At 38.2% G+C, this 26,831-nt stretch overlaps 1 protein-coding gene across 8 annotated transcripts in view; it reads right to left on the bottom strand.

Annotated features, from left to right (window-relative positions):
* The window catches only part of MYRIP (myosin VIIA and Rab interacting protein), a 205,549-nt gene that overhangs the window by 6,568 nt on the left and 172,150 nt on the right, over nt 1-26,831 (bottom strand). For 6 of the 8 annotated variants that reach the window (XM_064704820.1, XM_064704827.1, XM_064704825.1 and 3 more), the window contains 4 exons: nt 25,499-26,148; nt 18,160-18,399; nt 9,626-9,688; nt 3,577-3,771 (listed from right to left, as the gene is read on the bottom strand). In XM_064704820.1, coding sequence (XP_064560890.1) covers nt 3,577-3,771; nt 9,626-9,688; nt 18,160-18,399; nt 25,499-26,148 — 1,148 coding nt within the window. The remainder of the gene's footprint in view (nt 1-3,576; nt 3,772-9,625; nt 9,689-18,159; nt 18,400-25,498; nt 26,149-26,831) is intronic. The other 2 variants (XM_064704822.1, XM_064704828.1) reach the window with 1 other exon arrangement.

Below are 26,831 nucleotides of genomic sequence, written 5' to 3'. Positions count from 1 at the left end.
ATTCCAGATTTCATAGGAGATACAATGGTATTCCAAACCAGATTTGTTCCAGATTGATTAGTGAAGAAAAAAGTTGAAAAGTTTGCTTTTTTACTATTGACATTCAATCACATAATACCCTAAGTCTACAAAGGGAAGGCAACAGATCACACCTCATATACAGCTGTGTTTCTTTAACCCACTTGATGCCTTCTCGCAGTAAAAACTGCAGGAATAACTGTTCAGCAGCAAATAGTTATTAACTTCCTATGGAGTAAATGTGCTTATATGTATGACGATTTTCCATCCCATCCTGCTCTCACACAAACAGGCAGCAGGCAAAACCTTCCCACCTCCTTGGCCTTTGAGTGAATCTGTGGAGGATCAACAGGCTTATTTGGGCCACATAAGAGAGAATTATTGACTTTGTAATTCACAGTTCTTCCCTAAAAATGAAAAACTTACAATTTAGGCCCACCTCTGGTATCTATAACTACAGCTAAAGGTTTCATTTCCCATTCAGCCCTTCAGAGCAGTAATTAGTCATACACTGTGTTTTATAGTTTCTTTTATTCCACAAACCCCCTAAGGTACATGGAGGTCACTGGTGTATAGAAGAGGGTAATTTTCAAGCATTAACTTTTGACATCTGAGCTTAAAATTGTGTAGAACCACATGAAAATACTGCTCTTTCTGCCCATTTACTCCTTAGCCAAGAGACTTGTTTCCATGAGGCTCTGAGCACAGTGGAAATGAAATACATCTTCTGATTTCCCCCATTGCAATAGTAGTAAAGACCAGGTTGTTACAAACCTAGCATGAATTAAGCATGGCTGTGGCTGACTTCGGGGTACAAAGGGCAAGCAAACAGGATCTGAAGCAGATCTTTGAGCTAATACCTTCATTTCATACATCTTCTACTCCAGTCATTGCGTCTTCCCACAATTCCTGGATCATTCAGTCCTTTGACATAAGAGATATTCAAATAATTTATCATAATGCTGTGACTTTATGGATCAAAATGGTAGAGAATGACCAGACTGAAATTTTTTACTTTTTATTCCTTTTCTATTTCATTATTGTTTCTTAATTGCTTGAAATAGTTTTCTTTTTTCTTTGTGTCAGTTGTAGATAGGCTTTTTTCATGCATGTGACTTTGCTAAGAAACAAAATCACTACATCTGTACAAACCACATATTGTAAGAACACTTACTAACTGCAGGCATGAAATCTTTGAAAAGAAGAGAAGAAGAAAAGAAATAAGTGATTTGATGTAAAATTTTTGCTGAAGTACCTGGGGACACAGGCGGTCCATAAAGTTAACATGATGATTTAAATAGAAATGCTCCTGTTTTTGTGGGGTTTAATTATTCTTACTGTTCATTTAAATTATACATCTTTTAAGTATTACATAGCACAGCCAGTTCAGATTAAAGACAATTTTTTTAGATTTCCCTGTCACATCTAAAAGCTTAAAGAAAGAAGAAATGAAACATTTTGAACAGCAGCATCTTTAGGAAGTTAAAGAAAAGATGCATTTTAAGTGCTGTGGCAAAAATCTCCGCACAGTAAGATGTTATTTTCAAGAAGGGGAAGAAAATCTAAAGAAAATGGGACTGATAGAAAAAATGTGGGAAAGAAAGGTCATCAGTGTTTCTGTAACTCAATCAGCCCCTACATTTTTGAAATGCTAATGAACATTTTCCAGCTGGAGCTAAAGAAAATATTTTTCTAAAGAATGTTCCCTTCACCTGGACAATTGTTACACTCCAAACAGCAACGGTGGCCTTGCAGGTCTACCCTAAATGATGCCCTTATTCATACCTTCATATTTAGATTGTGGAAACTTGTTTTACTGTCATTTAAGTATGCGCAACTTCCACAAAACCCCAACCTTTTGCTGGTACAGATTCTACATTCTCCACATTGTTGCATGCACAGTCTTCAAAAGGCTAGGGAGAGCAAAAATGAACAAAGTGTTTATAAACACCCAGATCCCCTTGCAGAAGTTGCTGCAAAGAGGATGTGGTTCATGTAGATATGGCCCCAGCTGCAATGGGAAAAGTTATGGCTTCCTGGATTTCTAAAGGCTCTTTACCATGGAGTGTAATGGTGAAACCTTCAAACTGTCAAGTTTTTGTCATCTACTTCATGTCCTGTGTGGGACAGAGAAAGATGTTCTGTGGGGACACAGCAAGGCTGTCCTGGATACCTTGTGAATTCTGCAGAGAAATGGGAGAAGCTAAAGCAGAGATGCTGCAGCAAGGGCAAAGCCAAAGCAAGAAATGCTCTGCCTCTGTGTCCAGTGTCTGCTCAGTCAGAAATGCTTGGCCCAAATGAATGATTTGAGGCCACAGCACCACAGATGCCAAAGCTCCACATTGCTGGGAGGGATAATCAAAGTGCAATTGGGAAAAAAACCCATGCACCTTAGATAGTTTACAAAACAGTTCTCGACAGGGGAAAAAAAAAAAAAAAAGTGGGAGCAGATTAGCAGATTTCCCCAAACTGCTCTTTGTCCTGCAGAATTTCTTAGTTCTTCTGAAGATGTGGTCCAGCATGCACCTGGATTTTTATTCTATATTCACTCCCCTACCAGACGAATTCTGTGGTGTTTGGATGTTTAGGATACTTTACTATTTCATGAGAGAGAGTCCAATTGCAGGACTGGCTTTTAGTGCCATAGAGTATCTTCCACCCAGTCCTTAGTCTGGGGCTGCTGTGGAAATGTGTTTCAGTGAAGGAAAGTGATTTTATCCTCTAAGAGGAGATTCTGTCTGAAAATTTTCTTGGGGCTAAAGAAAACCAGGATTTATTTTCTTGAACTGATCAAGATGATACAGTGGGACAGTGCAGATTCCTATGAGATTTTAAGAGTTCCTAATGAAGGGAAAGAGCACTTAAATGTGGGAAGAAGAGAAAGTTAAAAGTCTACCAACTCCATTAATTGGATTCACAAATTTTTGTGAATGAATAGTGACTTCCTTCCATGATTCAGCACTGTACTTTCCCCTGCAGATGACAGGTATTCATGAAAAAGGATGGATGATTTGGATGTCACCAAACAAATGTTTGTTTAATTAAGATTCTCCAGCCTGCTCTTTCTAGCAGTACAGGAGGCAGCTCCAGCTTCCAGGGTGTTCAGCACGGTGTGCTGGAGATGTAGGGGGGGAGGAAGAGCTTTTCCACTTCTCTGTGTGACTGGAGAAATAATGCTTTTTCCACCTGTCCTTGGAGTGATGAGGTGGTGCTGAGACTGGGAGATGTGTGGTTGCAGCCAGGTGTGGCATAGCCACACTGCCATAGAGGTGTGGAGGGCATAAATGAGCTTTTGAGATAGAGCTTCTAAACCCCAAAGCATCCAATTCCTCCTCCCCTCTATATTTAGAGTACATATTAAAAACCCCCCACTGACACAGTTTTAAGCACTGTTGAAACACCATTTTTTTTCTATTGGTGTATTTGTTTAAAAACCCCAAATTAATTTTGAACATCCACTGATGCTGCCCCGTGTGCTTTCCCTTTCCAGTTGGTGCACACAAACAGGTGCACTCACACACACATGTGACTCTTTCACATACTGATTCATCTCCTTACATTTTCTTCCAGCGTGGTGAGCTGCTCATCGAGTCTGACAGGATCTGTGCCCAGTGGGAGGGCTCCTCTCCCTCTGTCCTGAATGTCGTCTGGGAAGTCGCAGGGATCAGTGGATTCTGCTATCAGCTCTTCAGTGGCATTGATGACTTTCAGGACTTCTGTAGATATGTTGCAGAGAGAGACAGCAGAGTACTTCTGTTTTGTTACAAGAACAGACAGAGAAAACAACAGCATTAAATTAGCACAGAGGGGTAAGATATAAATCTCCTTCTACTAGCCACAGCTTCATATCCATGGCTCTCTGCTGCAAACAGACACAAGAACCACTGGAATTGTTTTGCCTTTTCCTCTTTCCCTTTCTCACATACCCACAGTGCTACAGCATGCAAAGTAACATACACATGCAATTCTTCTACAACAGAATTCTACTGGAGGGATGATCCAAATCTTATCCCAAAGGAGCACACAAGATCCAGCTTTAAACTCTACACGAGCTACATAAAGCTGGTTTTGCAAAAGTGTTTTAAACATGTTTAAAACACAATTTTCCTTTTTGGATACTGGCAAAGAGATATGCGATCATCTATGTCTGTATCCACAAGAGCCATTTCATTGTGGATGCAAACATGGAAAAGCAATCTTCAGCAGCCCTGTAAGGATAGCATTTTACTAAAATGATTACTATGAACTAAATGATCATCCCAAATAAACAAAGATTGACTATAGTTGTGCAAACACTTGTATCCTTTTACTTTTTTTTTTAAATTTCAATTTACCTATTTTTTAATATGGAATAAATTATATCAAATACCAAGGAAAAGCATGCAGTTTTATAGATTTTTTAAAAAGAGCTGAAAACCTTTTTATCAATGTTCCTTACTTGTAATTTGTAATTAACTGTCCTGATTCTTATGATTCTCACATAGCTTTAAGCTTCAGGACCTTCCTCTGATGAAGGAAAAAAATTTCACCAGATGTACCTTCAAGCACCAGGCTCAACATCCAAACTATACAGCTTGGAGACTGAGCCAAAGCTTGTTGAAGCCAATAAAATTACTGTCACTGAATATATGTGCAATACCTTTACAGCTGCTTTTCCTAAAAGAAAGTGTGGAAAAATTTAAACCAAAATTTAATTAATTCCTCAAACCTGCAAATATTTATGCATGTGAATTAGGGGCTCACCTGTCTTTAAATTTTCTCACAAACAAAGTATCTGCAGACCAGTACTGAGGAAATGGACAGTCTTTGGATTCTATACAGTAAATTCTATGGTACTAGAGAGTATAACTCATTAAAAATGTCTATAGGCAGGATACAGGAGAAATAATGTTCTTTTAATTCCCACAATTTCTGATGGGGTAAATTGGAAACCTACTTTCATTATTTCTTTCTTTTAATCAGCAGTCCATTCTTATCCTAGGTAAGACTTCTACTGAAAAGCTACGTTTTTAGCAGTACATGCTCAATTGTTGTGTATCAATACATTAAGGCATCTTTAGCACTATTACTCATCTGAATTACAAGAAATAATTAGAGTGAGAGATTAAAGAGAAGAAGAACAAAGCAAGTACAGTATGCTACAGCGCTCCATCTTTAGCTTGTTAGGACAGCCAACAGAGCCCCAAACAAGCAGGCCTGGGACTCTTACTGAGAACAAATACTTGAACCCCATGAAAAGCCTACTGGTTTTACTCCATTTATTTTCACAAGTGCCCATTAGGTTAAAATCAGATCAATAATTTTATAGGAAAGAAGAGAAAAATCAATGCTACTTTCTTGTATTATTTACTTCTACAAGTACCTAGTTCTTATATTCTGTGAGTAGTGAACAAAAAAGGGAGAAGGCCAGACACTGTATATTCTTCATCATATTCAATGATGTATGTTTTCCATTTCAAGAACTGTAGCCTCACTTTAGTGTTCATTATTTCTTAAATTTTTTATTATCCTTTGTAGTTAATGATCAATTTCAAAAAAAAGATTGAATTAAATTAGAAAAAGTTATTTTTATACCACAATATGATAATCCCTATTGCCATTTTTCACAGACCAATTCCTATAAAATATTTTTTCTGTTTTCCAGGTAAAGTTGTCTGTGATAGATACCTTTGTGAAATCAAGACTTTGAGTGAAAAATACCCTAGCTTCTTAATAGGTAATGGATAGGGGAAAAGTAGTTTAACAGGAAAGAATAGAATAGAATAGAATAGAATAGAATAGAATAGAATAGAATAGAATAGAATAGAATAGAATAGAATAACTTTTCTTTTGGAAGGTGATGAATGCTCACTTAGTCCAGCTACCTGACTAGTTCAGGGCTGACCAAAAGTTCAAGCATGTCCTTAAAGGACATTGTCCAAATGTTTCTTAGACACTGACAGGGTTGGGCACTAACCACCTCTCTAGGAAGCCAATGTTTGAGCAACCTCACAGTGAAAAAATGCTTCCAAATGTCCACTCTAATCCTCCATAGGTGCAGAAATGTGATTTGTAAAAAGCTGGATACTCAGTTAATGATTTTCTGTATGTTTTACCCTCCTTTTGAGCAACTATCCAAAGCTGTTAAAACAGATCATGTTCCAAAATGGTCAGTTTGCAAATATAGTAAGGTACACTAGATACAATTATTTAACATGTATAATGGGAAAAACCCAAAATAAATTAAAAAAAAAAATAAAAGAATTGCAGGGTTTTAGTACTTCACAAATCTCTCCCTTCCCTGACCACCCATGTCAAACTGAGCATTTACAAGACCATATAAAAATCACCTGAAATTCACAGACACAGAAACATCAAGATCATCCTGGTAGGTGGATTTCAAATTGCTCCAAACACCTCTTGGTTATCTGATTTATCTTGCCCTTGCAGGACAGGTCATTGCTTACACCTCTAAGTGACTCACAGGTACAGCTGTCATGCCATGACACAGAATGTTGTCTTGTCAAGCAAGTCAGAGAACTAATATGGATCTGGTAGATGTAGAAAGCAATCTCTGGTACAAATATCCAGCACAGGAAAGCTAAGTGCAACCATTCTTCTTGAAACTCTGGGATGCATTTGGATTTCAGCTGTGCTACCCTACTTCTGAATTAACCCCACCACTCCCAAATCAAATCCATGCAGCAGACCAAGTATGAATGTTTCTAAGAGTTATAAGAATCTTTATTTTTTTTATTAAATGTGAGACTAAGCATCTAACGGAATGAGGAAAACATGCATTTATCTTTTTTATGATAATTAACACCCATGGTCGCCAAATGTTAAGAACACAGTCAAAAGAATATTCTTGATTTCTCTGAGTTCTTTGTGGTTGAGTCTTAAAACCAATGAAATGCTAAAAATGTGTGTGTATGCAAGCATACATACATGTTTGCACTGAATATAACAAATATCTTGAAAAACTGGTATTTGGAAATATCAGATCAAATACTTTCCACTTTACAGATGGAAAATATTCCTGTTCTGTTTCAGTGGTCTAAAGATAAAGTGGTCTTGCTGACTGTTAGCCACCTTTCCTTTCCTTTCCTTTCCTTTCCTTTCCTTTCCTTTCCTTTCCTTTCCTTTCCTTTCCTTTCCTTTTCCTTTCCTTTCCCTTCTTCTCTTTCCTTCTCTTCCTTTTCCTTTCCTTTCCTTCTCTCCCTTTCCTTTCCTTTCTCTTTCCTTTCCTTTCCTTTCCTTTCCCTTTCCTTCCTTTCCCTTTCCTTTCCTTTCCCTTTCCTTTCCTTTTCCTTTCCTTTCCTTTCCTTTCCTTTCCTTTCCTTTCCTTTCCTTTCCTTTCCTTTCCTTTCCTTTCCTTTCCTTTCTCTGTTGATGCTGACAGTATTTCCTGTGTTGTTTAACTCAAGCATCCTACACTGGGAAGTGCTTATAGACCAGTATTTGCATTCTTGCACATGTAAGAGAAGGAAAACAGGATGATAAAACTGAAGCAATATTAAGTACCCAAACTGCTAACAGCAGGTGAGCTTTAAGTGTTTGTATGCATCTCAGCAGCCTGTGACATTTTCACATCTTTTCCTTTGCATGAACATTATGACTTTTATTTTTGATGCTCTTAAAATAGTTCAGTTCTCTATCTCTAGCACTATTTTTTTTCTGCCCATTGTACTCAGCCATTATTGTTTTCTTTTCTCCTGCCACTACGATGCCATCATTAGGCTTTTTTAAAGATCATGGAAGGAGGTGACCTGCAATTCAACAGAGAACAGTGACATCAACAGCTAGATCAAGAAGTAGAGCAAGAACACCTTTCCATCACTAGCAGTCCTGGCAGTATTGACCACATCCTTGATGACTTGTGGTGCAATCATTTTTAGCTCCAGTGTCAAGGCGTTATATCGTGCACTGAGTCACAGTCAATATCCCTCTTTTTATAGGGATTTATAGGGAGTTAAGGGGAGCTGGGGAGAAGATAAGTTTTGCTTTGCCACTGATTAACTCATCCTTTCAGAGTAACCTGATTGAATTCAAGCTGGGTGAAAACAAAATCAAACCTCAAACCTGTCTCCTTCATCTCCCCACCCTATGGGAGTTCATTGTAGAGTTCTGAGAAGGCCCTGAGAAGCCCAATGAAAGTCCTTCACAGGCTAGTGAAATCTGGGACACAAGTCACAGTGTGGGAAGAAAAGAGCTGTCAATGCCCAACTATCTGTGGCAGCTGTCAACCCTGACCTTCAAAAGATCTTTGGCCCAACAGTGAGCCCTCACCACTCATTACCATGAAAATTGTGGGGAAAAAAAAGGCTAAATTTTGCCTGGCTGTTTGATGGCAGACAAATATACCATGGTAATCTGTAATATCAAAGAATTACTCTTCTCTTCAAGTTTAAGACTACCTGCCCTGACCTTTATCATCAATATCTTCATTTATGGGCACTCCTTTAGAAAAAGAAAGCCAAATTATCTTACAGGCTGAGAGCTATTATTCTACTGATAGTCTCCAAAGTGTAACACAGAGAAATAAAGTCTCTCTTTTTGACTGTGCTAGGTAATGCTGAATATTACATTTTACTAATTCAATCCACTGTCCTAGTATAGTTACAGTTGTTATGCTTATTAATATTTAATGCCTTATTTCTAGAGACAAGTTGCCTCTAATAATGAGAATGGAAGTGATTTTCCAAGAGGTCAAATATTATAGGATAAGTTGGAAATGAAAATATTTCCATCTTAAAATCCACACAGGATTGTGATATACAATGGACACATACTGATGACATTTCACAACTGTAAAAACACCTTTTCTTTAATGTTACCATTGATATTTTACTAAATAAAATTAAGATAATTAAAAGATGATTAAAACTCACAGGAAAAAATTAAGAGCAAGGAAAAAAATGAGAGGAGAAATGTCTTGCTAAATTAAGCATCAACTTCTAACACAAAAAAAGTGATTCTTATTTTACAACTGAGAGAATGACATACTAAAAATAGCAGGTATTTTAAAATATAAGATAAGCATATATTTGCTCAGGGAATATAATGAAAATATTTTTTAATTCGTGATCCTCATAAGCTGAGATTTAAATAGCACAGAATATAAAAGCCTCTTTCTGCCTAAAAGAATCATAAGCAACAGTCACTAGCAGCAAATTGAGAAAATATCTACTTACTGTACAAATTGTACAATGAATTAAGGGTTTTAATTATTTTTTAAATTGAGAATTTAGAAAGATTTTTGAAGACCACTATGGTCAGTAAAACTTCCTTCCAAATTTCTTAATATAGGTGAGTACATGAGAATAGAAAGTTCATACACCTTATCTTTGTCTTCTGTTCTTCTTTACTGACAAAACCAAATTTTCATCACAAGGCCAAACAAGGGAGCCAGTCTGCTCCACATGTTAACTGTGATTATAAAATAATTTTCTGCACTGATTATTGATTGTGGCCAAAAGATATGATTTTTCAGGTCTGATATATCCAAAAAAACATTTTGAGTTTAAGAATGTTGATTGATAAATGTGGAAACCCTCAATATCACCTTAATGCATCTCTTACTACATAAGAGATGTAAGAAGACACAAACAAAACAAAGCTTTCTCACCTGCTGCAATACAGTGGATAAAAACTGCAGCTTTAAATGAAGATCAAAAGCCTTTTGTTTTTCCTAGATAGTGGGAAAGCAGTTAAATAAAAAGGCAGAAAAATTATATTAACAGCTACAGAGGTTAACAACTATACAGGTTCAGACTTACAGGGAAGTTTAGGATAAACCGCAAGGATAAAGAAACTACCAAGATTAAAATAGCATAAAATTTCAATTTTACATTTATTACTAAAATATTTAAAATAAAGCAATGCCTAATTTAATCTTACTTATGAGATTTAGACTAACAGACTTCATTGAGACAGAAATTGCAAATCACACACAATTGTTTATAGAATTAATCAGAGGGAAAATACTATTTCTACCATCACAAAAAGTGTCACTAGGAATGGAAAAACACTTTTGCAGCAGTGTTACGAAAAAGATGAAAAGCCAGCTATCTTCACTTTTGGAGTGTACATGGTAGCAATTTGGACAGTAGTTACCAAAGAGTCTGTACCTCACTTATGCCACAGTCAGATGCCCATGTGAGAAACACCTGATGTCTTGTGCCAAATCACTTCCTACTCTTTGGTGCTGGACTCACTGTCCCAAAACAAACAAGTAAAACCCTTCATAGTACAAGTCTCCAGTGACCAGCCAGTAGGCTTTCAGCAATCTCCCTAATTTCCTTAGGCCTGTTTAAACTGAACTGACTGGTTTTGCTGTGAAGTAATGACTAAACCACAGCTGCCCTGCTGGCTGTGCTGTGACAGAGGTATCTTCCAGCTGAGGAGCAGCATTTCCCTGAAACTCTTCCACCTACATCTGAAAGACCTCAGTTTTCACTTCCCAGTCTTGAGGCAGTTTACAAAAGAAGACAAAAGAGTAGTAAAAAATAGTCTCTTTTCCCACTATTTTGTTCCAGCAGCTTACACTAATGTTCACTGCTTTTCTGCAACTGTATCTGTAGAATAGCTTGGACATTTTCTCCCTAAGTAAATAAATCTTTGGCAAGGACAGAACTGAAGGAGATTCCCCTTGCATGCACACTACAAGAGCTGGCTTGGGTGAGCGTGCAGGCAGGTGCCAGAACTGAGACTATAAGAAAAAAGCTGTTTACAAAGATACTGCATTCCCCAAGTGAAGGCAGCTGAAGTGTCACCTCTTCTGCCCTTCACTAGTAGATCCAACAGGGCTTTGATTCAGTTGCTTAAACACAGGTAGACAAAGTACAATTTGAAACAGCTTGGAGTGTGTGAGGATTTTGAAACAACACTGTCTGATATGACATGGACCTGGGAGATTCACATTGCTTCTGGACTAGCAGCTTAAGGCCCTGTGGGACACTCTAAGATATCTCAGATGGTCTATCTACATCCATATTTACACAACTGCACTGAGCCCAGGAAGTGTCAGAATTGGAGGTACACAAACAACCCTTCTTGCTTTGGAAACTTTAAAAAATAAATGTTCATGGTCTTGATGCTTGAAACAGAAGACTCACATTTTGACAAAATAAACTTAGGATCAGCTTGATATTTCATACTAAGACTGATTAATAATAGCAAATACATTGGAGAAACACCTTGAATGGGAATTTTGTCCAGCAAACCACTTAAACCTCAGTTTAAAGCTGAACATATACTTGACTGGTTTGATAAATTGAGAACTTAAAACTTTGGATCCATTAGCCCAATGTGAAGATTATTGTCTCATACTGCTTTTCACCTTCCGTAACCCAATTTTTTTTATCTGCTGTCATTGAAAATCCTGTGCATAGATTATCTGCAGTTCATAAACCTTAAAGACCACTTTTTACAATGCTGTCCACATTCAGTTTTCAATCCTGGACTTTGGTAGACTGCCCAGATAATTAACATAATTTTAAAAGCAATGATCTATGAAAACACAAGAATTAATCTGAGCATCTTGCACACAAAACTGTGAAACAACAGACACACAAATAACTTCCAAGCTGTTAACCCAGGAAGATATCATTGTACTGCAGTGTTCAGCATTACTACCATAATAGCAGCAATTTAGTAAGCTACTGTACTTACGCTGTTGTGTTTTCTGGACAACGTGATCCACTGGTTCTCCTTTAGAAACTTTTATTCAGAGAGTAAACTTTTACTTCTAAAGCTTTTAGGCATATGAAGCTGGATGGCAGTTTCCTATAAACCCCTTCCTGAACCAAGACCCCAGCCAAAATACTCAGAAATTCAGGCAGTTGCAAGATAATGATCACAAAAACTACGACACCATTTCTGTGAGGACAGTGCCTGCACCAGCACAAATGCCTCAAGAAGCCCTGCCACCAGGAGACACAGGCTCTTGGTACTCCAGCACTGCTGTGTGAGCCTCCCAGACATCCCTGCCGTGATGCTTCAACAGGTCTGCGCTGTACAGGAGGGATTCACTGGCATGTGCATGCCCAATGACATTCTCCAGCTCCATCGAGGCTGCGAGCAGAGTCTCTCCAGTGACTGTGTCCAGTGAGCCCCACGCTTGCCTGACCTCCCTTACTGAGTCCTGGGCACCCCCTCCAAGGCCAGCCCTGGGCACAGCCACCAGCACACGCACCAGGGAGCTGGCTCTCTCTTCTTCAGGAACATGCACCCACATGCACAGCAACTGGATATTCTTCTTGCTAAAAAGACAGAGGCCAGGCAGATTTTCTAGCCAGTCTCAATCTCATTATGCCAGTAGTTGAGCAGTGCTAATTTACCTGGTGAAAAAAGCAAGATGTATTCTTGAAACAAAGGAAATAGGCCTCTGGCAAAAACCAACATGAAAATATTATTCATAGTTCATGCTTTCCCCAAAATAAATATTTTTAAAACCTAAGAAGAATAAAATTTTACCAGAGGATGGAAGCATAAATATTTAATGAAAAGATGATTTATGCTGTTATTCATACTGTCAAGAGACTTGGGAGGTTTCACTTAGGAAGCAGGATCCCGCTGTGCTACTTAACAAACTCGCTTAGAGGCTGTCATTCAGAGAAGAGCTATTGTGTCATGTAGTAATGGCAACAGACAACAACAGGATTTAAACAAAGTTACTAAGCCTTGGTTGTAAGATTCTCTGAGCAGAAGTAAATGCATAAAGCGATTTAAAGAAATTCCTTAAGCACACACCACATTGCATCAAGCTAATGCAAAGAGGAGGGAAATTCCACATTACTATGGAAGTTTAACTCGCTTGCTCATTGGTATATCATAAGGAAGTTGCAGTGCTAAGTAGAAGGTGACAAAAAACACAAGTAAGGTTTTAACAACTATTTCAATTTTCATGCTATGTTTGAAAAAATGGCAGGGGCTAATCTGTTTTTTAACATAATCTCCATAGTTTCTGATAAAGTGGTCACAGGGATAGACTGCATTCAAATTGCAACCTGCCAAAATAGCCTTCTAGAATGTAATTCTGGGATATACCATGAAATAGAGACCCAGTCAATTTATCTTCATGAAAGCATTAAAAGAGAAGGAGAATGGATAGAGGAGACTGTGAACTAAACACATTCCATTTATCGTGCTTGACACTCTCAGGATCAGTGCCATTAAGATACTTCAAAAAGAATTTACATTTTGCTTTTTTTCTTTAGGCATTCATTTAGGGTTTGGTGGAATAAAGCAAAAACTAACCAATCAATCAAATAAAAAAAGAGCAAGACAGAAAGAATTGTGCAAATTGTTGTGCTACTAAAAGATGTTTCACTAAGACAACAGTTGTACAATTTTAATTTTGGTTTCTTCACACCTGAAGTTTAGAGGGGCTGAAGGCCAACTCTACCCTAAACACGTCTTTTGGTGAAAACCATGGCCTTTCACTGCACAAATAAGACAAGTGGACTTTTCAGGGCTCTGAATACCCCAGAAAGACCATTAATTACTTCTGTAGCTTAAGAAGCACAAAATATTTTCCATAAAAACAAGCCTGCTGCAGGATTATGTTTGTTTAAAATGAGAGCTGTGAATCTCCACAAGACCATTTTAGGCAATCACAAACTGAGGGATAATGAAAATGAAGGTGCTGAAAATCTAAGAAGATTTAAGTCTGTCCCAAAATTAACTTGTGTTAATTAATACCGACCTAAATCCTCAAGTATCCCAAATGAACTAAATAATTAACTCAAAGGTCATCATATTCAAATTTGCATCTTAAAGGTAGACATACAATTCAAAACCTCAATCTGAAGCGAGAACTGAGAGTCCATAAATGCCAATCAACTTCAGCTAACTCTCCATGAAGGATACCACTTCTACCACTGCTTCAGATAATAATATACTAAATATCCCCTTAAAAGCATCAGCTCAATGTGTGATTACGTGAGATTCCCAGTTTCTATTTAAATTCTAATTAAAACAGAAGTCCTGGTTTTTAAAGGTGCAGATAGATGAAGGTCAGCTAAGCACCAGGTACCTAATTTCCAGTGATTCAAAAACAATACATGTTTTTAAGTCTTATCCTACGGTCAGGTGTACAAGAACTAAAAATTCCCAGCAATTTAAAGCTGCTGAAGTGCTCCAGAATAAGCTCATGAGAACAGAAGATTAAAGACCAAGAGAGACAAGCAGCATGGCTAAAATAAAAGCAAGATGGCTAAAGTATAGTATTTATGCTCAGGAACAAAAAGCAGAATCTAGGCACTCCAGCTCTCATTTTAATGGTGCAGTGTTGGGGAAGATGAAACACAAAACCCTTATAAATATGATTGCCTGGCAAAATATTTTGAGTATATGGAAACTATAAGCAAGACTGAAATAAAAGCAAGCTTAGAGATACCAAGCCTTAGTTACTGAACAACTGGAAAACAATAGTATGGCCACTGAAGGTAATCCCCTTTTGATGGAACAATACTCTCTGCTTGCAGACAGGTCCAAGGGTCAGAGCAGACCCTACTAGCTTGGCAGAAGTGGTCCACAGAGTAGTTTTTAGGGTTTAAAATGTAACACAGCATAGTAATGTAATGATTTTTATAGGCTGTATGTAAATGCTATAGGATTTGTATCTTGTACTAGATTGGTTAGTGAGAATTATAATATTCAGTGCAGAAGAAAATGTATTGTATTGTAATGGGAACTTCGTCTTCTTTTACTCTTCTTCTGTCCTCTTTTCATTTTGCTCTTATTCTTTGCTCGCTCTCTCTTGCTCACTCTCTCTTTTGGGCTCCTCTTTGGGGCCTGCTCCAAGCTGTGGCTGGCTCCCAGCAGGGCCCCTGCACCCAGGCCCTTTGCAATAAACCCCAAGTTCCAAGACCTGGCTTTGGAAATCTCTCGTCTCTGTCCGTCCGTCCCGACTGTCCTACCACCCATCGCATCCTACAATGCTGAACTAATGCTTCTGTATATTTAATTTGAAACCTGATGCCCAGCTCAGGAGGCTGTCTCTGACCAATAGTGGTTAGTGATGGAATGAAAGATCTGTAAATCCCTACAAACGTGCATTTTCCAACAATCAGAATTTTTAAAGAGAAAGCATATTGGGACTTCTGGATTTGAAAGCATCTAAAATCATTGATTGCCTGAATATAGGTTCTCTTATGCTTGTCTTTCACATGACATCTACTCATCCTAAAGTTATTGCATCTTTTATGAGTTTGGGTATGTCTCTATTTTACACTGCCACAGCCCCAGCTGGTTTTATACACTGTCATCTTCAGTATTTCCTGGTAAGATGTTGGCCAGCCAACTTTCCAGAGAGAAGGCACATGTCAGATGATTTAAAAGTACCTTTAAGGACAACTGAAAGACTTGTCAAGAATAAGAATGAAAGCAGGGTGCTTGTTTCTCTACACCTGGAGAAGGTTTCCCTGCCAATTCCACTGAATTCCAGACCATGAAGAATACTGGAGTATTCTGGTTTCTTTATTACAGACGAAAAGAGTATATACTGTGACCATTAATGAAGATAACTTTTTTTTCCAAATCAAATAAAGGATTAGGAAATCCAAGCATTCCTTTTTTTGCTGAACACGGTAAGCACTTCTTTTTTAAAACTTAAAAAAATGTTATTGAGGAAAAAGATATTAATCTTTGCTGGATTTTAGATAACTGACATACAAATTTGAAAGAAATAGCAAAATTAGGAGAGGAAAAAACCTGCTAATATTACTCTGCAGATGCATGCAGATGAGTAAGTACACCAAAAACATACATTCAGCATTTTCTGTTCTCAGTCCTCTATACAGGAGCATTTCAGAAAGTCCTCTTTACAGCCTTTAATTCTGGATTTCATTTGCATAATGTTATAACCCCAGCTAGCCCATATATGCTGCTGAATAATGTGATATTGCTGTTTTGTCTTGGCAAAACAAACAGAAATAAATTAAATGCTGCTAACAAGCCTGGACAATAAATCCTTTATGTGATTTCTTTGGAAAGGTTGTGTGTACATCATGGAGGTATTTGCACATGTGATAACAAAGGTATTTACACTCCTGTGTAGTCCATGGCTAAATAACTCAGAATCAAAGAGTCACATGCTCCTTATATTTGGAATGTAAGGGGATCACCTAGTCCAACTCTTCTGCTCAAACCACATGCCCAGGGCTGTTGTCCAGTCAGATTTTGATTATATCCAACAACACAGACTTTACAATCTTTCTGGGAAACTTATTCCAGTATTTAAACAGGAACACAGTGAAAAAGCTTTTCATTTGGATGGGATTTTTTGTATTTCAGTTTGTGCCCACTGCTTCCATTCCTATTGGAGGAAAGAGTTGCATTTCCACTTTATTTCCCATAACAAACACTCCCCATTCTCCCCTATTAGATATTTAAATACATTGAAGAGATTCTCCCAGACCTTCTCTTCTTTTCTTGGATAGACAATTCCAAACTCTCTCAGCCTCTCCTCCTATGAGGAGATGCCCCATTTTTTTAATCATCTCTGTGGCCCTTCACAGGACTCATTTCAGTGTGTCCATGTGTACCTTCTACTGGGGAGCCCCAAACAGGACACAGCACTCCAAAAATGGTCTCACCAATTTCACTGAACACAGATGCATAAGCTAATCACTTCCCACGTTTAGGACTTGCATTTCCCTTTGCATTTGACTGCTAGAAGTCTTGTTAAAGCCAAAATAAACAATACTCATAGCTCTGAATGTCTCAGATTGCCCTGATCTTTCAAAGATGAACCTCACAATTATATGGGCCAGTTCCCTCAGGTCTTGAAAGTGCATCCCCATCAGACACCATGCACATGTCCAGATCCCAGTTTTTGAAATGTTTGCTAACCTGATCCTCCTCTACCAAGGATAAGCCTTCACTGCTCCAGGCTTTCCCATAGGTCTCAGGGGCCTGGGATTCTTGAGGGAAAATCTTACGCATAAACTGAGGTAAAAACAATGTTGTGTAATAGCCTTTTCCACGTTCTGTGTCACCAGATCACTGCAGTAGTGGCCCAGCTTTCCCTCATCTGCCTTTTGCTGCTCATGGACCTGTAGAACACTTTTTTCCCCCTTTGTGTCTCTGGACACATTCAGCTCCAGATGGGCACTCGCTTTTGTGACGCAGTTCCTGTATTCTTGGACAGCACCTCTATCATCTGCCTGGATTACTCCATCCTGTTTTCACCTCCCAGTGTATCACCTCTTTAAACACCTTTCATAATATAGCAAATATAACAAAATATACAAAATATATAGAAAAATATAACAAATATAACAAAACATCTTTCAAATTATGACAAATAGATTTCCTTTAGAGAGTTGTCCACATTCCTTGTCAAAGCTGAGCTGCTGTGCACATAATACACCAAAAGGCAAGTCAAGATATGGAGCAAACTAGAATAAACCTAAGTGGAACTAAGGAATTAGAGTGCTTGACTGGCAAGGGGCACCACTGGGCTCCTCTAGCACTAAATTCAAGCAAACCACACAATCTGAAGAGAAATTCAGAGGTAGAAAGAGAAGAGAGGAGGTGGTAAATCCTGTGAGTGACACTGAAATCTGGTATCTAAACTGCAAGGGTGAAATGGCACAAATGAAGGATCTCAGGCACTATTAGAATTGACACCATATTTCAGTTTCATTAGAAAATGTTACTACTCTCAGAAGCTGACAGGGCAACAGGGTTGGAAAGCTTTAAAGAAACACTGAATATTTTTATAGAAATGCAAAAGAAGAATCTATGCCATCAGCATGAACTAGATAATACTACAAAGAGAGGAGCAACTAAAAGGATGGAAAAAAAACACTGGTTAGCAAGGACACAAAAAAAGAAAAACTGGATATGCTTTTAAAATCCAAAAATGTAAGTCCATTTTCAGTCAGTATAAATTGACATAATTCCATTAATATCACCCAGTTAACAGTTTTGTTGCACAGGCTAAGTTCCCTGCTTGGAACTGATGCTGTAGACTTTCTGTTCCTCACAGAGAGGAAAACATTAACTTTTATCTGTTAAGAGGTTCAGGCTTAGACCAGTATAAAGAACTTCAGTTTTTTTTAAGCAACTGTGTTCAGTTTTCTAGCCAGAATTTTCCTTTTTGCATTCTAACTCTTACAGTATTATTCCTACTCCTTTCTAACTACCACTTACCTTCTTTAACTCTTCCTGGATACTTCTGCCATTTTCCTCTGAGGACAAACTCTCCTTCTGGTTTTCCAGATCTATTCCAGGTTCTGACTCTTGTTCTTCACCAGATGATGTTTCCTTGTCACTCATTTTAGCAGCAAGCTGAAATAACCTGGATTTAAGCTCATCCTCCATAAGTTCAGGCTTGACATCATGGTGCTGATCCTCATTGCTTACATCTGTTTCTGATAAATCATCAAAATCCTACAAAGACATTAGAAAAACCATATAAAATCCTGTGTAGGTATAGAGAGAAAAAGTTCTAGCTATATTTTAGTTCTAGCTATATTTTTCTAGCTTTCTAGAAAATATAGATATGATCACTCTGCAGGGAAGCCAGAAAGAAAGCACACAAAGTGTTCTGATAAAAAAGGAATGCCAGTAAACCAACACTTGCTGGATTATATTCATCATTCCTTCTTACTTTCATGTTATCTAAAAAGGAACTGAAAATCACTATGTATGTATGTATGTATGTATGTATGTATGTATGTATGTATGTATGTATCTATCTATCTATCTATCTATCTATCTATCTATCACTATCTATCACTATGTGTGCAACTAATAATACATGCCAGTATTTCCAGCACTGCCATCCCTTGCAGGCACAGTGCAGATAAAAGTGTGGTGTGGGAATGAAATAACCTGTAACCTGGCAGTTGTGTTCAGCTTTCAGTTGAAAGCTGTGCTTTCATTCCCTGACTGCTTGGTCTTGAGCATTATCCATGTTATTCTTAAAAACTGCTGGAAACAAGTTTTGAAAAATTCCTATTTTGTTACATGATGTGACTTAAATTGTCAGCTTTCCCAGTGATTATTTGCATAAGTAGATCCTCTACAGAGATGATTTTTTTTTTCCAAATGCCAACCTCTGTGGAGCAAGTTCAATCTTCAGAAGCACTTTCTGTTCTGAGTCTTGGATCCTTAAAGCTGGGAAATACTTAAAGGGTCAATTAAATACAGTGGGTGCTACAGACTCGGCCACAAGTCCCCTTGGAAGCTGAAGAGAAGAAAAGCAAAATCTTTGCCCAGCATTTAATAAAGTGGAAAGGGGGACAGTTTTGTCAACCCTTGCTAACAAATTCTGAGAATATCTTATAGTTGTTCTACAAACTAATCCCCAGGTATGTATCAATTAATTTTATGGATCTGTGCTGTCTGATTAGGACCCAATTTGCCCTAATTTGTACTACAGTCCCTGGAGATAGACAGGCACCTCCCAGAGCAACCTGTTCCACTTATAGCATTTGCTGCCTTCTGGAAGTGTTCTCTCCCTGCTGACTGCTGAGAGAAAGTTTTGAATCATTAGCTTGTTTGGTGCTTCAGCCAAGTCCATGAAATAAGATGGTATTAGGTAGGTTTAAAAGTGACAGATATTTTGAAATGGAACATAGTTGTGCAAAACCACCCAGAAGGTGGCTATGAAGAATTCGGCCTGGGACCAGAGTGGCAGGCACATCTCAGCAGGCCTAGGAGGATGATTTGGAGCAATTCTCAGAGAGGAAATTATTCCTATCTGCCTTAGGTTCTCATACTGTGACAAGACCAGACACTGCTGGAGAGACTAAAATCTGTGTTCTGTCTTCCATTCATTTGGAAATACATAAACAGGAGCAGCTGTAGCAGCACTGTTCAGGGATGAACCAATTACCTCCAGTTCTCACAGGAAATGTTAACTCTGCCCACTCCTTCACAAACCATACCCCCAAATTGCTTTTAAGGGATTGACACATCATGTTCATAATGTCAGTTCTCATCTTTCATACAGTAAACTATACTGGAGTGTTCAGCACTTTCACAGTGTTCTGGACAATTTTTGTCAGCAGTTATTTGCAATTCAATCAATTACACAACTAAATGATTCCTTTATAGTTCACTTTCAGTATGCAGAAGGCCCTTTTAGAAAATCAGGATTTGAAGGAACAACAGAAATTTGAGAGCTACAATGGAAGGGGAACCATGGGTTTATGCTGAAACTCTTTTCCCAAACAATCAGCTTCTGCAAAATAAAAAGCTTTTCCTCCTAAAAAGCTGTTCAATGATCAAAAACAAGATTTAAAACCAGTGTGCTTTAAATTCAGTTTCATAATATGACCTTCTCTTATATACATGTAAAAGACTGGTGCATTTCACCTCTTAAATTAATCTCTACCATAACGATGTTTCCTCAAATTGCAAGGGAAGTTTTCTTCAGATGTTTCTTGCACATCACTCCACAACTCATTACAAATATCATTATTACACTCCAACCAACACCCTGCCAAATGACCAGTACTCACAAGTCACTAAGCTACTATTACAAATACCCCTGAAATCTGCTGCTGAATCAATCAGTCCATCAATTTGTACCCAGGAAAGAAACAATCATAATTTATGTGATATACAGGATAGAAAACCCAGCCAAACTGTATGCTTGTATTTTATGAGACTACAGTTTAGTGAAGATACAGCTCATTAAACCTGAGGTATTTATAGCTTGGCATCTAGTCTAAGCTAATTAATGGAACTCCTCTTTACTTGGGTGACCTCCACTTATTTAATTGGTACCTCCAAAAATTGGTACAGCTCTGATCTACCAAAACCTGGTTTAGGATTACAGCTCTGCACTAGAGGTGTGGGCTTACTCCAGCAGTGTTGAGGAAGACTGAACACGATTTAACTTGAGATCAAGTCTTCAAGGAAAAGAAGAAAATCCCATTCTATGCAGACATTTGAGCAGATCAATCTTGTACAGACAAGAATTTGTTATCCTGGTTCAAACGAGCTTATGGATGGGTATATAAAATCTAGTGGAGCAGTGAGGGAGGCCGGCAGTCCAGAGTGGTGGATTTTCCCACACCTCCTTCTCACTTCTGTACTGACAGACTTCACTGTGCAGCTGAACATGCACCAGTCCTCTGGGGGCTTCTTAAATAGATCTGCTTAGCTTTAACTGCTTAGCAGCTTTATTGGAGTAGCAGTGCACAGATACACCCGTGGGAAGCACCACTAGTTAATCTAAAGAATCTGTATTGACAACAGCAATATGACAACTCCTCTCAATCCCCCAAAAATACCAGGCTTCATAGAATCACACATGGCAGCAACTTAAAGATCTTTTTGCTAGGTCTGCCAGCACAGATGAAAGTAATGAGATGCCTTGGCAACTCCAGAGTCTCATTCTGCATTAGCTAAATCTGTGTTTTGAATACATATTGTTTCTTGAGAGTATTGACTGTATTACACTGGGCTCAGGTATGTCTATAACCCCTTTTTTAGCTTCCCAGCCTCCTTTAAATGAGTGGGTGGATTATCTATATTGGCTAGAGCTGTTAATTCCTGTGCACATGCAGAGATAATGGTACCTTACACTGCTGCACTTTGTGGTTTCTGTTAATAGAAGGCTGCTTGACTTGTGTGTTGGGCTTTTCAGATAGTGGCAGAAAATTATTTGTGAGGAGATTATACCTCTTTCATGGACTGACAAGTTAAAAAATGCATTAGCAGCCATGAAAACAATAAAATAAATAAACTGAAAGGTACTACTATTATTAGTGAATAGATCCATTCAATTCTGTTTTACTTTACTGTTTGTGTTTTCACTCTTTCTGGTAAGTTTAATGACATTTTTGTGCCATATAAGTGTGTAAATTCCCATTTGCATCAATCAGCAATACATTATGCTAATAACTGCAAACAAGAATAAAGGGCTACCATTTTATCTGAAAACTGAGTTTCTGTGACGGCCTGGCAGACTGAAACAGCCATGAACCCAGTTTCACTAAAAGAAAATCAAGTGTTTCTATGCAAGCATAAGTCTTTTAGGAGACAATGAAAACAACAAATACACCTTTACTCACAAAAAGTGTCCAAATCCTTGCACACAAATCGCTGATAAGTCAATGTAACCAGAGTAGATGGAAAAGAAATACAAAAGAAAGATGCTCCAGAACAAAATCTATGTTCAACTATAAATTCCTGTGAGAAAGTTCCATTCATATAGGAAACCAAAAATTGGAAACGAAAATTTTTAGGAGAATACACAAACTGTGAGGTTTGCAGGCAGTTTCTCATCAAGAGCCAGAGTGATTTCAGGGAGCTGTTCTCAAAGAATACATCCCAAGCGCCATCCCGTGGGAGCAGGCAGCCTGACAGTGCTCACCCCTCACCTGGCTGCAGGGCTGTAATTAACAGGTGGGGGCTCCTAATCAAAGAAGCAAACTCATAATGAGGGCACTTCTTTCACTTGAAGCAATTAAGCCACTCCAGTTTGCATCAGAAACATAAGAACTTCAGCTACATTAAGCAACAGTCATATCCTTCTCTCAAAAAGATAATGGGAGTCAATAATCATTATTACTAATAGTATCAACTATTATTACAATTATTAATAATAAAAGCAGATAATTATTGGTGGATTAAGTGCCCATTTTTTGTAAGAAGTTACCATTTGAAAAATAATCATTTAAAGCAAGGTTGCATTTTCCAGTTCAGTTACCTCAGAAATATGTCTTTTGTGGTATATAAGCAATCAGATATTACTTATAGCAGGACTGGTTTTATCAGGACAGTTTTCATATCTTGCTTCATGACTGTGCTTATGGTGTCTCTACAGACAGCTCAGTAAAGGAGCTTGTTCTTTTACTTATCATTAAGCAAAAAATTCCACAGATACAGCACATCTTGGTATCTGTTCTCAGGTTTCCCCTTCTAAGGCACTGAAGACTTTAAACAAAAAATTCTCTCTCAGTCACAAAGTCGGCATTCCATTATTGTGTCTAAAATATATTTTTTTTAAAATGCCACAGTATTATCCTACTCTAGGAATTGGATCCTGATTAAAAAATACCCAATTTTAAATTGAAATTCAGTTATGAGTTATGAACTGACTACAGTTTTTCCAGAAACTGTAAGCAGGTTCCATAACTGCTTACAACTCTCTAGACTCAGAATAAAAAAGAAAAAGGGCTTGTTTTCATCTCACTGAGAAACCTGGAGAGTAAAAAACAAGAAAGCAGCTTTCACTATATGAAAATTAAAAATGAAACCCCAACTTTTAGACCGATAAACTGAAATCCTGTTCTACAATGATGACGAAAACATAATGGTTAACAAATTATCATGTTACTAGTACAATGCAGTAAAATAAGATTATATTCCAATGCAGTGAAGTACTGAAAAAGTGTTCCTTTACTGCAACTGACATATAATCTGTTATTCACTGTCTAATATCTTGGTTCAACAAGAGTTTGTATGGTCTCTGCAATCTCTGCATAATCTCATAATGTGAAAAGCTATGCCTAGTTTAAGACCCTGCAGTCAATCTTTCTTAAGTCTATGCTGACTGCAGTTCTTCACACACCGACACTATTAATTTTGTAGAACTGTTTATATGTAGGGCTCTCCCTGCTGCAGCCTCAAATCAATCATTTTACTAAGATCAATACAAAATTCTGGGGAATATATGAAACTCTGACATCCCTTTAATCTCATTTACCTGAGCACTGTAAATGATGTCTGGCTAATTCATTTTCATACATTAAATCAGGTTCCCCACACACATTGCAATTTTACTTGCTTCCTAGAATTGTTCAACCAAATAAACACATGCAAACCCACCCATACATAAACTTCCTAAATTCTTTGTAGAAAGGATTATCCAGCACTGGAACAGGCTGCCCAGGGAAATGGTTGATACACCATTCCTGGAGGTATTTAAAAGACATGTAGTCATAGCACTTAGGGACAACGTTTTGTGGTCGGCCCTACAGTGCAGGGTTAACAGCTGGACTTGATGATCTTAAAAGTGTTTCCAATCTAAATGAGTCTATGATTCTATAAAGTCTCCAGGACTTTCTCTGTGAGCTCTGATCTTCCATGCTCTGTATATTGTCTATTGTGACTAGGAAGCCACAATATGAATACAGACACACAGAGGTCATGAAAGAAAGAAAACAAAGTCATAAAGCTAAATGCAGAAGTCTGTGTACAAGATAACATCTTTGTGCAGTCCCTGTAAAGCCTTGTAATTCTGCCTGATGTTCCAGGAAGTCAATAATGGCCACTGATGTGTCATCAGATCACATTATATTACATCATACTTCCCTTTGAGAACTGTTGATTTTAAATATATGAGGACATAAGTGTGAATGAATCAGTACAGAACACCCTGAACACCCACACTCTGTCCTAAAAGCAGATGGAATGGGTCCAGAATTAATGACATCCAGCATTAAAACCCTGCTGAAATCTAGAATCCTAATATTGACTTACAATCAGCTGTACTGATGTTTTTCTATAGGAAATACAGGCTAGGAGCACAAGGAAAGAAAAACTGTTCCAGGCATCCTAAATTTGGTCAGATAGCTTTAAGACTGAATCAGGCTGCTTGTAATCAAAGACACAGGGAGAAGCTAGCCCTCAGTTCCTTGCTTCAGGCTTATTATTACCCTGCTGCAGCAATGATGCAGCTTCAGGATTTAAGAGGGGTAGGATGTGGGAAATGGAACTGGACAAGGGGTCAATGTTCTCCTGAGCTTGTATGCTTGCACTGCTAACAAAATTCTGGGGAACAAATGGATCCCTTAATATCAGTCCCAGGTCTGGACAAACTCCAAATAGAGGAGACTTGGCTTTTTGGTTATCCACCTGTAATTTAAATCAAATGTTTGCTGTCTTGAAGCTGTATGAACAATTTTTTGGAGTTTGAGATAGTACAGTCTGGGGGTTTTGCTTGTTTCTTCAGGTTTTGTTTGTTTTCTTAATGAAGAGACAAATTATTTAAATGGAAGCAGTTTGCAAACTCTCGCCCTATCACATCAGAACTCATCTTAAGATGACCAACTAAAAACAGACATCACTTGGACTGGATTTCACAAAAAGCCCTTTTTGAATTTCTGCTGCTCATTAGCTTTATTCCTTACCAGATTATTTGTAGACACTGCAGAGCAGATTTCCAGGCATATGAGTTATTTCTTATACCAAGAAAACAGAAGTTAAAAAAAAACCCAGCACAACAAAATAAGTGATTAATTAACATTTCTCAGCTGTTGACAAATCCTGAGGGTTTTTTTCTTAAGAGCACTGTATTTTACATCATTAACAAAGTCTTTGATTGGATGAAAGTGGCCTATTTGAGAAAAAGGTAAAGCCTGTCTAACACCCTGCTTTTTCTTCTTCTTACTTAGGAGACATAAGGAAGATAAAGCTTGCAAGAACACTCCACCTCCCACTCATGATTCACATGATATTGCCAGCATGGTTTAATTAGTTTTGCCCAGCTCTTTTTGAAAATGCATTTGGTAAGCTCAAACACAATTACCTGACTTAAATTCATCTTGTTGGCTTTTGCCTGATTCTTTTCTTCACATAAGTCTTCAGAGATGGCTTTGTTCTTCTTCCACCTTCTTGATCTCTTTTCTAAATCATAATGGACTCCTTCAGTCTCACTGCTGTCTGAATACTCCAAGCTAGTTGCCTGTGGATTGAAATTTACATCTAGTTCTCCATGGAAGTGCTTCTTTTCCATTCTGGGCCTATCACTTTGAGTTCTGCTTTGCAACCAGAGAAGTTTGCTAGGTCCTTTAGCTTCCTGGGAAGAGTTTACTGAAGATGTTTCCGAATCGGAGAGCAGTGTCTCAGTGTTGGTGTATAACCCAGAGGAGGGGGAGGTCACTGCCTGGTACTGATCGTTGCCATAAGCCCACTCGGTGCCATACTGGGAATTGGAGTAATACAAGTCGTCTGGCAATTGCCGGGGTCTCCGCCGCAGCTTGTTCAAGGCCACGTGCCAGTCATAGTCATCCTCGCTGTCCGAGCCCATCTCGTCATAGGCAGACACAATGCTGGACTCGCTCTCCAAAGCTTTGAACACCTGACTCTTTGGTTTGGCCAGCATTCGAGGACGAGGCAGGGTGACGTTCTGCAAAGCCACCCAGTTTCCATCCGTGCTTTGGAAAACAGAAGGCGGACCTATGGAAAGGAAACGAGAACAGCTGTGATTACACTGTGAGTGGCTGCTTTTACATGCCACAGATTGAAAGTTTCAACAAAACCAAAAAGTTTCAACAAAACTTTCAACAAGATTGAAAGTTTCAACAAAACCAAAATGCAAGTGCTGCTGCCACGTGAACTCTCCCATGTTGAAAGCCAAGCTGCCCTACTACTTAGAAGCCACCACTTTAAGTCATGGTGGTGACTAAAATGGGAGAGTACTTGGACCAAAGTTTTTTTCTAAAAGAATGGTTAGGAAAGACTGATGGAACATAAGCACACAGGCATGCATAAATCCTGAGTTTTGCAAATGTCTTGCGTTCTGGTGTGCAATTCTGGTCCCCCACATTGAAAATGAAAGATGGAAAAAGAATCAGAGAAGAGCAACACAGGTTGTACCAGGTTCTGAAATGGTGTCCATTCAAGGAATGATTAAGTAAGCCAGAGCTCTGCCATCTGGAGGACAGAAGACTGAGAGAATACATTCTCTTTTAGCATGGGGGAATCTATTCCAACCTAAATACTAGAGGGCATGAAATAAACTTAGAGAAATCAAGGTTTTAAACAAACAAAATAAAGTAGTGTGATGCAATGGATACCAGACCTATGGAACTTCTTGCCTAAGGTTGTTGTGGATGCTTGAAATTATCTGTGATAAAACA

The sequence above is a fragment of the Zonotrichia leucophrys genome, chromosome 2 (assembly GCF_028769735.1).
Source record: "Zonotrichia leucophrys gambelii isolate GWCS_2022_RI chromosome 2, RI_Zleu_2.0, whole genome shotgun sequence".
NCBI classification, from domain to species: domain Eukaryota; kingdom Metazoa; phylum Chordata; class Aves; order Passeriformes; family Passerellidae; genus Zonotrichia; species Zonotrichia leucophrys.
This window is presented reverse-complemented; position numbering and strand designations above follow the sequence as displayed.